This window comes from Martes martes (assembly GCF_963455335.1).
Source record: "Martes martes genome assembly, chromosome: 7".
Lineage (NCBI taxonomy): Eukaryota > Metazoa > Chordata > Mammalia > Carnivora > Mustelidae > Martes > Martes martes.
This window is the reverse complement of record NC_137894.1, coordinates 39669966-39684468: the sequence shown is the minus strand read 5'-3', so window position 1 is coordinate 39684468 and position 14503 is coordinate 39669966. Positions and strand designations below refer to the sequence as shown.

The window sequence follows — 14503 nt, the reverse complement described above, 5'->3', positions numbered from 1 at the left end:
ACTAGGCATTAATCTGAGTTCTAAAGAGATAACAGTGAGTAAAACAAAGTTCCTGATCTCATGTAACTAATATTCTAAGAGACAAATATATATACAATATAATGTCAAGTATTTAAGAAATATTGAACAGGATAATGACATACAGACTGACAGGGATGAGGGACCTCTTTTAGACTGGAAAGACCAAAGACAAAGTTTCTAATCAAAGAGTATTACCTCTCCCACTTTTGGGCATATATCCAAAAGAATTGAAAATAACATCTTGAAGAGATACTTGCACACCCATGTTCATTGTAGCATTATTCATAATAGTCAAGAAGTGGAAACAGCCCAAATGTCCACTGACAGATAAATGGAGAGAGACACTGTGGTATATACATACAATGGAATATTATTCAGCCTTAAAAAAAGAAAAGGAAATTCTATTACATGCTACAATATGGATGAAACTTGAGGACATTATGCTGAGTGAAATAAGTAATCACAAAAGGACAAATACTATATGATTCCACTTACATGAAATATCTAGAGTGTCAAAATCCTGGAAACAGAAAGTAAATGGTGGTTGTCAGGGGATGGACAAAGGAAAAGCTGTGGAGCTGTTCAATGGGTTTAGAATTACAGTTTTACAAGACGAAAATGTTCTAGAGATCTGTTATCAATGTGAATATAGTTAACACTATTGAACTATACACTTAAAAATGTTAAGGGATTAAATTTTATATATTTTTAAAAATTTTATTTATTTGAGAGAGCAAGAGAGAGAGAAGAGTGCATGAGCAGGGGAGGGCAGAGGGAGAGGAAGAAGCAGACTCTCCACTGAGCCAGGAGCCCACCTCAGGCAATTGATTCCAGGACATTGGGATCATGACTCGAGCCAAAGGCAGACACTTAACCAACTGAGCCACCCAGGCGCCCCTACATTTTATATTGTTTTTTAATCACAATTTAAAAAGAAAAAGAAACAAGCTACGAAGCTTGAAAAGACATAAAAAAAATTTAAATGTACATTGCTAAGTGAAAGAAGCCAACCTGAAAAGGCTACATACTGTATGAGTCCAAATGATATTCTGGGAAAGGCAAAACAATGGAGGCAGTAGAAAGATCAGGGACTGCTAGGGATTAGGAGGAGGGAGAGGTGTATAGGCAGAACACAGAGGATTTTTTAGGGCAATGAAACTATTCTGTATGGTACTACAGTGGTTGGCATTTGTCATCATACGTTTTCAAAACCCACAGAATGTTTAACAAGAGTAAACCCTAATGTGAACTATGGACTCTGGGTGATATAATTATGAGTCAGTATAGATTCATCAATTATAAGAAATGTATCGATAGATGGATATTGATAGTAGGGGAACATCCGTATGTGTGGGATGGGGAGACGGGGAGGGACAGGAGGTATATGGCAACTCTGTTTTTTCCACTCAGTTCTGCTGTAAACTGCTTTAAAAAGGCAGAGGGAGCTCTTTAAAAATGGCACTTAAATATCAACAAAAGCAAAATACTGAGTCTTGTGAAGTTCTGGGACAAAAAGCACTCCACACAAAAACTCTGAGGCAGAAATGATTCCATACTATGTCCATGGAACAGCAAGGAGTCCTGAATGGCCAGAACAAAATTAAGTAGAAAGTGGTAGGAGATGAAGTCAGAGGAAGACAGAAAAAGACAGATACAAAGACCTGTTGCCCAAATTAAGAAGTCATTCTGACCACATCTGTTTTCTTTGTAAACATGGTAACATAAATCTGTAATGAATACTACTTTAAAGCATGTTTTTCTTAACATTTTTAATATTTAATTTTAATTTAATTTTATTTAATAACTATTAATTATTAATTTTATTTAATTTTAATATTTAAATATGGTCATACTTACAGAGAATATGTTTGATTAAACAAAAGACTCCAATATATAAAATTTAATATAATTTTTATTTAATCCCTACTGTTAATCAGACACTGTGCTACATACTGACAGTAGAAAATAGGAGGGAACTATAGCCTACTGAGGGCCTTATAGTACAAAGGGTGAACCTGAAATAAATTCTTTTATAATAAAACTAGGGACTTTCTCTGAAATCTGAAGAAGACAAACTTAGGTTATAAGAACAAAATTCTGTTTTACCAAATAACATAAAACTCCATTCAAAGAGACTATACAGACTTACAGTAGAAATTACTCAAATCTTTTAAATTTATCAAAGAATTTATAATAGGATAACATATAATAGGATATAATAGGATAACATTGTTATATAGTGTGGCCTTCATCAGTTTCACCTCTTACAAATAACTATATTCCCCAAAACAATATATTTTTTTAATTTTCCCAAAAGTTGAACCCTTGAAAATAATCAGCTTACATTTTTTTCCCTTCAGTGTTGTAAAACTTTTCCTAAGCCAAATGAATGATGAATCTGAAAAAATAGTAACAGTGGGCTATTGAAGGATTATAGTTCTGCTACTGATTTTTCTTCTAAATTTTTAAATTCTTCATTGCCAGTCACCCAATTTCCTTTAGGGTAGGTATAATTTCTAAGAGCTCCTGGGCTCCTGCTTATACTTTCTTATAATTTCTAACAGCTCCTGGGCTCATGCTTATACTTTTTTTTTTCATGCTTATACTTATTATATATCTTCTATATTTCTTTAAAATTATGTAGTATTAAGATATCTAAATTGACACTATTTTATAATCTCCATAAATATTAATAACACTGATAAAAAATGAACACTTGTAAACAGAGAACTAAAGGATAAGTATTTTGCCATTTTGTTCCTAAACCCAAATTATGATGTTAATAATATCAAATATAAATCGCTGGAATGGTTGCTTACATCACAAGAAAGGATTACTACTGATTCCTTTAAGCCAGAGGTTAAACTGTTTTTTAGAATTTTTCACAAAGGTACTTCTGACATAGTAAAATATTTTTAATTTAAATATATAACATACTTTAAAAATACATTTGCAGTCACTTAAAAACCTGTCTTACACACACACACACGCGCACACACACACACACAGGGCTTTCTGGTGTTTTCAGGGTATCTATCATTAAACAAAACTGGGAAAAAATATGCTTTTTGTTTATATTACTACTTCTAGCAAAGAAGTTTTAAGTAGGAAGATGTCAGCTCTACATTGGTCTTTCTCAAACTTAGGCTTAAAAATTTCTGTTCACATATAATTATACAAAAAAGAACATTATTTAATCACACCTGTAGAACATTAAACACCAGCTTAAACTCAGCCTTATCAGCTTGGTACATCCTATTCTCACAACTAATGGTAATGTAATCGTAATAGCTTACAAACAGTTTAAGAGTGTATTTTAAATTCAGGATATTTTTCATCTGACATGTATTTCTCTTAAGAAATGTAAGTGGTTGTTAGATATTGTTTCAACTTGAAACAAAACTTTACTTCCAATCATTTTCTAAGAGTCTAGGTCACCTTAATGGAAGTATTTCCTGAGACTGCAAGATGGACTTGAGAAAACATACAAAATGCTGATATCATTGGCAAACACTCATCAATCAAGATTTTCTGAAGACTGTGCAACAAAAATAAACAAATATTGAGGGTGATATGAAACTGCAACTATCACCTATAAGTCCTAATTTCAAGTTTTTGTACTAAGCAAAACAGCCTCACTAATTTCTTTTTTTTTTTTTTTTTTAAGATTTTATTTATTTGACAGAGAGAGACACAAGCAAGAGAGGGAACACAAGCAGGGGGAGTGGGAGAGGGAGAAGCAGGCTTCCCAGTGGAGAAGGGAGACCGGTGCGGGGCTCAATCCCAGGTCCCTAGGATCATGAACTGAGCCAAAGGCAAATGCTTAACCCACCGAGCCACCCAGGTGCCCCAGTCTCACTAATTTCAATAACAGAGGATATAAATTTCATAAATAAATAATGTCAATTGAATCTTACACTTTATACTTGTAAAATATCATTTACTGCGTCTCTATATTAGAGCTTAGCATGAGATTTCAATTGAAAAGATTTTCTAACGGGAAAAATATTTGGAATTACTGCTTTAAGCTACAAACTCTAGTAGAATTTAAATGACTTAGCGTACCAATTTGGCTTTAGCTAAAGATTTCCTACCTTACAGAGTGAAGCAATGCATTACATTTGGCTTTTCAATTCTATTAGGACTAGATTATCTCATCATTCAAATTCAAGAAACTTTGCAATACTGAAATGAGTTTTGCTTCCTTTTTGCCAATTTGATACTGGTAAAAGCATGTAAAAAAGGTTGCTTTAAATAGTAAATATAAGGGTTCCAAAGATGTCTATTTCTTCCCTGATACTTCCTTCTACTATAAGAACCTGATTCCTTCTTGCCTTTTACTGTTAAACAGAAGAATACTGAAGAAAATGAAGTTCCCCTTGTTTTCTTCCTGGTCCAATAGTTTTGAGCTTCTCCTATTTTACAGAACAGAATCTCTAAAAAAGCATGCAAGAAATGTGGACACATTGAAACTACAAAAGAACAGATTTTGTCCTAATGACACACAACAGACATCATTTACTCAACTTCCTCTCAAATATAACTTAATTATAAAATATAAAGGAAACAAGGAAAGATGAATCAATGATAAATTCACCTGAAAGTTAATTTTTCAAGAAAAATACCAGGTTATCATTCTACATAGATCTGTAGAATGATACCTATGTTTCATTCCATATAGTATATATGCTCATATAAAACAGAGATCGGAAAAGTATGGCCTGTGGGCCAAAACTGGCTGAAGCTAAGAATGGTTTTTACATTTTTAAAGGGTTGTAAAATAAGAAAATGAATATGCCTACAAAGCCACTGACAGAGACCCATGAATACATCCATAAGTTAAAAATTACACATTTTAATGTAACAAAAATTGTGTCTATTACCTGCTCATAGTTTAAACGTTGAATTTCTGAAATTTCTTTTGGCTTTGCATCAAGCATGTAATCTCCTGTAAAAAGAAATTGTAAAGTTGCCTTTTTAAAATATTACTTTTTCATTACAAAGGTAATGATTTTAATTATAAACTGTAGAAATAAGTGACACAAAACTGACCCCCAGTTCTACTCAGAGAAAACTTGGTGTTAACTACTTGCTATAGTCTCAAGTATTTTTTTTTCAATGTACATACTAAAATGCTTTTGAACTTATTTCTTCCGCTTTACAATATATTTGAGCATTTTTCCATGTCACTACAATAAAGCTCTGAAAGACTGTACCAAGTCTCATTGCTATCAACAATATAAACTGCTACCTCATTACTTTTTCAAGAACATGTGTGTTATCGAGTAACCTGGGTGGCTCAGTTGGTTACACAACTGCCTTTGGCTCAGGTCATGATCCCAGGGTCCTGGGATTGAGCCCTGCATCAGGCTCCCTCCACCACAGGGAAGCCTGCTTTTCCCCTCTCCCTCTGCCTGTTGCTTCCCCACTTGTGCTCTGTCAAATAAATTTAAAAAAAAAAAGAATGGGTGTTATTAGTGTTTTAAATGCTTGCCATTCTAAGAAGTACACAAATATTTTTTGTACTTGAAAAATTGGTATATATGTATTTATATGTATTTAATATATGTATTTTTGTTATCACCCTTCCTCTCATCATCTTTTTAATATATATATGACTTTCAGTATATGTAGCACCTTTTTAATCTATGTAACACCATTTTAATATATGCTGTAACTTTTTTATCTATGTTTTGGCTTTTTACTTTTTTATTTTTTAAAAGATTTTATTGATTATTTTGGAGAAAGAAAGAGCACATGAAAGCAGGGAAAGGAACAGAGAGGGAGAGTGGAGGAAAGAATCTCAAGCAGACTCTGCACTAAGCATGAAGCCCAACATGGGACTTGATCTCACAACCCATGAGATCATGAACTGAGCCAAAACCAAGAGTCAGATGCTTAACTGACTGAGCCACCTGGGTGCCCCTATGTTTTGCCTTTTTAATTATATATTAACTATACTTTCCTTTTTTTTTTTTCAAGATTGATTTATTTATTTGAAAGAGAGAGCCAGCAAGTAGGAGGAGGGGCTGAGGGAGAGAATCTTCAAGCAAACCTGAGCAGGAAGCCCGAGGGGGGTGGGCTGGATTTCACAACCCGTGAGATCAACACCTGAGCATAAACCAAGAGTCTGACACTTAACTGAGTCTACACTTTTCTTTTAATTGCCTGCCTGTACAGGTATCATTTTTTCTTATTTAACTATAAAAGTTTTTTTTAGTAAAATGGCTTTCTAAAAGATTTTATTTTTAAGTAAGCTCTACACCCAACATGGGGCTCAATCTCAGAACCCAGAGACCAAGAGTTGCACACTCCACTCACTGAGCCAGCCAGGCACCCCACACCCCTTTTTTTTAAAAGGTCTTTTTTTATTAAAGATTTTTACTCATCTATTTGAGAGAGAGAGAGAAACAGAGAGAGCGAGCACAGGTAGGAGGAGGGGCAGAGAGAGTGGGAGAAGCACTGAGCACTGAGCTATCTAGGTGCCTTTAAGATTTTTAAAATTCCTTTTTAAAAAAAAATTTTTTTTTTAAGAATTTATTTATTCGGGGCACCTGGGTGGCTCAGTGGGTTAAGCCTTTGCCTTCAGCTCAGGTCATGATCTCAGGGTTCTGGAATTGAGCCCCGCATCAGCCTCTCTGCTCTGCTTCCCCCTCTGTCTCGGTCTGCCTCTCTGCCAACCTGTGTTCCCTCTCTCTGGGTCAAATAAATAAATAAAATCTTAAAAAAAAAAAAAGAATTTATTTATTTGACAGAGAGATAACAAGAGAGGGAACACAAGCAGACAGAGAGGGAGAGGGAGAAGCAGGCCTCCTTCAGAGCAGGGAGACTGATGCAGGGCTCGATCTCAGGATCCTGGGATAATGACCTGAGCCGAAGGCAGATGCTTAACGACTGAGCCACCCAGGCGCTCCTTAATGGAAGTATAGTTGATACACAATGTTATATTAGCTTCAGATATAAAAGATAGTGACTCAACTACCCTATATGTTATGCTATGCTCACAAGTGTAGCTACCATCTGTCATCATACAGCACTATTACATCATCATTGACTATATTTCCTATGCTGTAACTTTCATCCCCATGACTTATCTATTCCATAACTGGAAGCCTATACTTTCCTACTCCCCTTCACCCATTTTGCCCATCTCCTCATGCACTTCCCCTCTGGCAACTACCAGTTTTTTCTCTATATTTATGGGTCTATTTCTGTAAAACTCTTCTTCAGTTAAAAGAATTAGAACACTTCCTGTTATATTGTGTGGTAAATATTTTTTCCCCTATTTTGTATTCTGACTTTATGGTGATGCTTTATGTCTATTTTTTTAACAGAGAGAAATATTTAATTTTTTGAAAGATTTTATTTATTTGTGAGTGAGCGAGCGACAGTGTGCCATAGCACAAGTAAGGGAGGGTGGAGGCAGAGGGAGAAGCAGACTCCCCACTGAGCAGGGAGCCCTATGAGAGGCTCAATCCCAGGACCCCTGGGATCATGTCCTGAGCTGAAGGCAGACGCTTAACCAATAAGCCACCCAGGTGCCCCAGAAATATTTAGTTTTAATAAAGTAAAATTCTTCTATTAATAACTTCTGGTAGGATGTCATGTTTAGAAAGAGCTTTACCTCTTAAGCATATACAAACATTCACACGTGCTTTCTTCATGTAATTTTATGTTTACCTTTTTTAATGTTTAAATCTTATTTATCTGGAACTTATTTTGATATGAATAGTGATATATGGAACGAACTTCTACCTAGCCTCCCAAATTACTAACTTGATAAAACTGTACGGGTTTTGGTTTTTTTTTTGAAGATTTTATTTTTAAATAATCTCTACATTCAATGTGGGGCTTGAACTCACAACCCAGAGATCAAGAGTTGCATCCTCTATGGACTGAGCCAGCCAGGCACCCAAAATTGTTTTAATTTTTCTAATTTAAAATAAACTTCTAGGGGCACCTGGGTGGCTCAGTGGGTTAAAGCCTCTGCCTTCGGCTCAGGTCATGATCCCAGGGTCCTGGGATCGAGTTCCGCATCGGGCTCACTGCTCAGCGGGGAGCCTGCTTCCCCCTCTCTCTCTGTCTGCCTCTCTGCCTACTTGTGATCTCTCTGTCAAATAAATAAAAATAAACTCTTAAAAAATAAAATAAAATAAACCTCTAAAGACTGCATCAAGTATTCTCTTAAGCTTTTCAACAAGAGCTTTCCCATAACATCAAGAATCTCTGATAACCAAAGCTTCCTATGAACATCAATATATTACTTGTGTTTTGTGTGTGTGCTTTTTTTTTTTTTAAGATTTTATTTATTTATTTAAGAGGAGCATGAGTGGGGCAGCACGAAGGGAAAAGGAGCAGCACACCCCCCACTGAGCCAGGAGTCTGAGGTGGGGCTTGATCCCAGGACCCTGGGGTCATGACCTGAGCCAAAGGCAGACACCCAACTGACTGAGCCACCCAGGTGCCCCCTGTGTATGCTCTTAATTAGAACTTTAAGATATCAAAATCTAACCAGTAATGATTTTATTCCATATCCCAAAGCACTAAATTAACTAATACATAAAAATGTATAAGCAAGTCTACTTAACATTTTTGAGTCCTCTCCATATACAACACATTATATATTAGTATGTTGAGGCTTTCATATAGCATTTAACTAAAAACTATGCTTTAAGTAAATTCTATATACCATTTATTCAAATAACTGAGAACATAATTACTATACTTGTATGTTATATTTAGGTTCTGTATTTACCATGATAAAAGACTGTATTTGCTCTCCTCACTAAAACCTTAGTGAAGTCAAGATGCAGAACATTCTAGAATTCAATATTAAATGAACCTGAATATGCTACCATAGATAAAACTTAAATGCTAAGAGTAGAATAATTATTATGAAAGACTCAAACACACAACTTCTCTTTTCCTGAGCCCAGAAAAGATTTCTGCGCAAGAGAATTAGCCTGGCTAAGGTAGGCAGCTTCTTAGATGGACCTCAAAAGGGACTCCTGGGTGGCTCAGTTGGTTAGGTGTCCATCTCTTGATCTTAGCTCAGATCTTGATCTCAGCGGCATGAGTTCAAGCCCCACATGGGGCTCCTTGCTGGGTGTGGAGCTTACTTTTAGAATTACCTCAAGAATTCCTGTCTTCTGGTATTTGCATTGTTGTATAATCCCCTTCCCTTGAGTATGAATTGGACTTATTAATTCACTTCTGGTGAATACAAAAAAAATGGCATAAATAATGAAATATCACTTCTGAAATTAGAATACAGAATATTGCCGCTTTTGTAATGATGCTCTCCCAAGTGCTTACTCTGAGGAAGGCCAGATGCCATGTTCTCTAAACTGCCTTACCGAGAGGCCTGCATCACACAGAACTAAAGAACTCTGGCTATGGTTAGTGAGGAACTGAGGACTCAGTCCAACAATTTATGAGGAACTCAATCCTGCCAACAACCATGTGAATAACCTTAAAGGAGATCCTCCTGAGTTGGGCCTGGGCATGAGACTGCAGTCCCAGCTGACACCCTGACTGCAGCCTCATGAGAGACCTTGAGCCAATCACTTAGCTAAGCCATACCTAGATTCTTGATGTACAGACACCATTAGATAATAAATGTTCATTATTAAACCAGTAAATTTTGGGGTGATGTGTTATACAGCAATAGATATCTGTATTTTTAGAAGACTAAGTTTGAGTCTCTATTTTCTTTTTTGCAAAGATTTTATTTGTCAGAGAGGGAGCATAGACAAGGGGAGTGGCAGGCAGATGGAGAAGCAGGCTCCCCACTGAACAAGGAGCCAATACAGGACTTGATCTCAGGACCCTGGGATCATGACCTGAGCTGAAGGCAGATGCTCAACTGACTGAGCCAGCCAGGTGTCCCTGAAGTTTGAGTTTCTAAAGGAGATTTATCTAAAGAAATCATCTCTTTTTTTTTTTTAAGTAAATAAATCATCTCTTAAGAGTGTTGTTTTATCTAGCTTATCTAACCTTTATATCTGAATTTAGTCAACAATACTATTTCAGGGGCTCAGTTAGTTAAGCATCTGACTCTTGATTTTGGCTCAGATCATGATCTTAGGGTTATGAGATATACCCCCATGTTGGGCTCTGCACTAGGCATGGAGCCTGCTTAAGATTCTCTCTCTCCCTCTAAAAAAACAAAACAAAACAAAACAAAAACAAAACAAATGAAAACAATACTATTACAATCAAAAAGTATTTATTGGGAGTCTAGAGAGTCCATTATGAGTATTTAATAATAGGCTAAAACAATTATTAGGAAATACATGTTTCTCTTAAAAAACCAATAATTTGGCTGGGAAAAGAACATACAAGAAACAGAATGAGATGATGTAAAGTATAATAGAGTAAAACATGTGATAAATGTCTGAAGTACCAATTGATTTTGTGAAAAGAGATATTGATAAAGCCTATAGCATCTAGAAATATCCTTTGGAGGGGGTCATGTCTAAACTGGATTCACAAAAAAGGGGCAGAACTTGGAAAGGATGTGAGGCAAAAAGCATTCTTTGAAGGAGAAAGAGTGACGGAAAAACACGTAAAAGAAACATGCCATGGGGTGCCTGGCTAGCTCAGTCAGTAGAGCATGCAAACTCTTGATCTCAGGGTTGTGAGTTCCGGCCCACGTTGGGTATAAAGGTTACTTAAAAACAAAATCTAAAAAAAATTTTTAATTTACTTTAAAAAAATAAAATCTTGAAAGAAAGACAGATGAAAAATAGAAAGGAAGGAAGGAAGGAAGAAAAAAAGAGGAACGCCTGGGTGGCTCAGTCAGTTAAGCATCTGCCTTCAGCTCAAGTCGTGATCCTGGGGTCCTGGGATCGAGTCCCACACCCGGCTCCTTGCTCAGCAGGGAGCCTGCTTCTCCCTCTCCCTCTGCCTGCCTGTGCACTCTGTCTCTCTCTGACAGGTAAATAAATAAAATCTTGAAAGAAAGAAAGGAAGGAAGGAAGGAAGAAAAAGAAAAGAAAAGAAAGGAAGAAAGAAAGAAACGCCGTGCCATAGGGATAGCTCATAAGAAAGTTTATACATAAGATTTATGTGTAGGGGTACCTGGGTGGGTCAGTTGGTTAAGCAACTGACTCTGGACTTTGGCTTAGGTCAAGATCCCAGGGTCCTGGGATCAAGCATTGTTCAACTCCACACTCAGCAGGGAATCTGCTTGAGGATTTTCTCTCTCTCCCCCTCTTCCTTTGCCCCTCCCACCATTGTGCACACACACTCTCTCTAAAATAAATAAATCTTAAAAAAAGGAAAAGAAAAAAATCTTTAAAATTTTTAAAAAGAGAAAGGAAAGGCAGAGATGATGCTATTTATTAAAAAAACAAAGATTTATGTCATAGAGTGGTGGGAAATATGACTGGACAAGTAAACTGGATCAGATAATAGAAAATCATAAATAGTATGTTGATAAGGCTAGCTGCTTGTCAAAGATCATAAGGGATCTTTACTTTTATCAGTAGATAAGTGAAGTATGAAACTGATGCTTTAGGAAAATAACACTGTTATGTAGGCCAATTTGAAGGGGAGAGGAAACAACAGAATTTGTAATAAATTCACATTTTGAAGTATACAGAGAGAGGAAAGAATTTCAGAAAAAGAACCCATAAGACTTTGCTACTAATGGGACATTCCAGACAAATAGATATCAAGAAACATCTGACAGTTACACTAGGCCAAAAACTTGAAGATAGGGTTTGGTAATAGTTAGCTTATCCCAAGTGAGCATTAGGAAAAGAGAAGACAGGTCAACTCTGGGCAAAATTAAAATGCTTCAACAGGGGCGCCTGGGTGGCTCAGTGGGTTAAGGCCTCTGCCTTCGGCTCAGGTCATGGTCCCAGGGTCCTGGGATCGAGCCCCGCATCTGGCTCTCTGCTCAGCAGGGAGCCTGCTTCCCCCCTATTCCTCTGCCTGCCTCTCTGTCTACTTGTGATCTGTCTCTCTCTCTGTCAAATAAATAAATAAAATCTTTAAAAATAAAAAAAATAAAAAAATAAAATGCTTCAACAGTGACCTCCCTATATGGTATTTGTATGTAAAGATAAAATAAATTGGGACGCCTGGGTGGCTCAGTTGGTTAAGCAGCTGCCTTCGGCTCAGGTCATGATCCCAGCGTCCTGGGATCGAGTCCCACATCAGGCTCCTTGCTCCGCGGGGAGCCTGCTTCTCCCTCTGCCTCTGCCTACCACTCTGTCTGCCTGTGCTCGCTCGCTCTCTCTCTAACAAATAAATAAAAAATTTAAAAAAAAAAAAAAGATAAAATAAATTATCTTTTTAAAAGTCAGACAACGGGGCGCCTGGGTGGCTCAGTGGGTTAAAGCCTCTGCTTTCGACTCAGGTCATGATCCCAGGGTCTTGGGATCGAGCCCCGAATTGGGCTCTCTGCTTGGCGGGGAGCCTGCTTCCCATCCCCCTCTCTCTGCCTGCCTTTCTGCCTACTTGTGATCTCCTTTCTGTCAAATAAATAAATAAAATCTTAAAAAATAAATAAATAGGGACGCCTGGGTGGCTCAGTTGGTTGAATGACTGCCTTCGGCTCGGGTCATGATCCCGGAGTCCCGGGATCGAGTCCCACATCGGGCTCCCAGCTCCATGGGGAGTCTGCTTCTCCCTCTGACCTTCTCCTCGCTCATGCTCTCTCTCACTGTCTCTCTCTCTCAAATAAATAAATAAAATCTTAAAATAAATAAATAAATAAATAAATAAATAAATAAATAAATGTCAGACAACACCACCATCTGAACAACTATTTTCCTTAGTCATCATCATACAAACCATTATGGATAGTTAAAGTCATAGTATGATTCCCACTTGTGTTGTGCTTCTTTACATTATCTTCCCACCCACATTCTGCCTTCCACCTATACTTATTCCCCAGTATTAAACCTCCCAGTACTTCCCATGGATCCTCGCTTGCAAAAGTTCCTTTCTCAATGCCAAAACCCTCCAACAGGCCATGTCCATGTTTGGCCCTGCTCTAATACTCTAGTAACAGAAATTTTCAAATTAAAATTTTCTCCTCCTATAACCTTTGCCAATCAAAATTCCCATTCCCTGTGGCCTCTAAGCTAGTGCTAGGAAAGCAAATAATGATTTGTCTTACAATCTTTCTACTAGCATTTGCTTATTAATTCAAAAGCATCTCTGGTTCCTCCAGAGAACTGAAGTAATCTCGAGAGGAGAAAATCCAAATAGCTTAGAAAATTAAACAGTTTGTTCTGGCAGGGTTGGTCTCGAATAAAGTTTACTTTTGGCAAGGCAGGGTCTTCAGAATCCCTTTTCTCAACTCATTCTTGCTTACTTCTGCCCCACCTCCCATTAGGATCATAATTACTTTCATGCTGCCTCTAGTAGTTGAGTCCCCCTAACCCAGGACTTCCAAACCTCTTAGGTACCCCAGATTTAGGTATTTCTTCCTCAATTTTTCTTTTTCCCTATTAAAATTCTCTAATCAATGTCCTGCTTCCTCACGGCTTTGCTAGCTACAAATTATACAAAGACATGCTAATAATTTTCTCCCAAGGAAACTAACATGTTAAAACTTTCATAGTAGAGAAGCACCTGGGTGGCTCAGTTGGTTAAGCGACTGCCTTCAGCTCAGGTCATGATCCCAGGGTCCTGGGATCGAGCCCCGAATCGGGCTCCCTGCTTAGTGGGGAGCCTGCTTCTCCCTCTTCCTCTGCTGCTCTGCCTGCTTGTGCTCTCTCGCTCTGACAAATAAATAAAGAAAATCCTTTAAAAAAAAAACACCCCACTTCCATAGTAGAACACACTTATGCCGCCACATTCACTGCATTGTTCACACCTCCAAATAACTTGCCCACCGTATGAGCTCAGTCAATATTTGCTGGATAAGAAAAATAAAAGAGAAAAAGACAAGTAGTGAGGATTCCAAATATTATATAAAAAATACTTTTCAGAGGTAAAGGGGAAGAAGGATACTTTTGAGTATATGAGTCTTTCAGGGAGGAGGTTAGGTAAATGGCATCAACCTATGACAGTACAGAGAGCAGAGCCAGAATGAAGTTAGAAACTGTGGAATAGCAGTGTAGTTTAGGTTAACACTGTCCAAGAGAAATACAATGCAAGCCACAAATGGAAGCCCATAAGTAACTTTATATTTTGAGCAGCCACACTGAAAAAAGTAAAAATAGGTGAAATTAATTTAAGTAATTTATTTAGCCCAGTATAGTAAAAATATTATAATTTCAACAGTACAAAACTCTTAATACCATCTTAAAAACTACACTTAACATATTATTTACTGCACTTAAGAAACTAAAATAGATTAAATGGCCTATTATAGTAAACCCAAATTCCTCAACCTGGCTCCCAAGACTCCACAGTTTTAGCTGTAAGCCCACCTAATCCAATCTCCATCCTAATGATACAATCAAATTGTATTCATTCACCACTCCTCCAAATATGTTTTATATATTTTCACCTCTAGCTT

The 14503-nt window shown here is 37.1% G+C and overlaps 1 protein-coding gene across 1 annotated transcript in view; it reads right to left on the bottom strand.

Annotated features, from left to right (window-relative positions):
* The window catches only part of MINDY2 (MINDY lysine 48 deubiquitinase 2), a 73180-nt gene that overhangs the window by 37185 nt on the left and 21492 nt on the right, over nt 1-14503 (bottom strand). The window contains exon 3 of the mRNA XM_080808174.1: nt 4905-4969. Coding sequence (XP_080664300.1) covers nt 4905-4969 — 65 coding nt within the window. The remainder of the gene's footprint in view (nt 1-4904; nt 4970-14503) is intronic.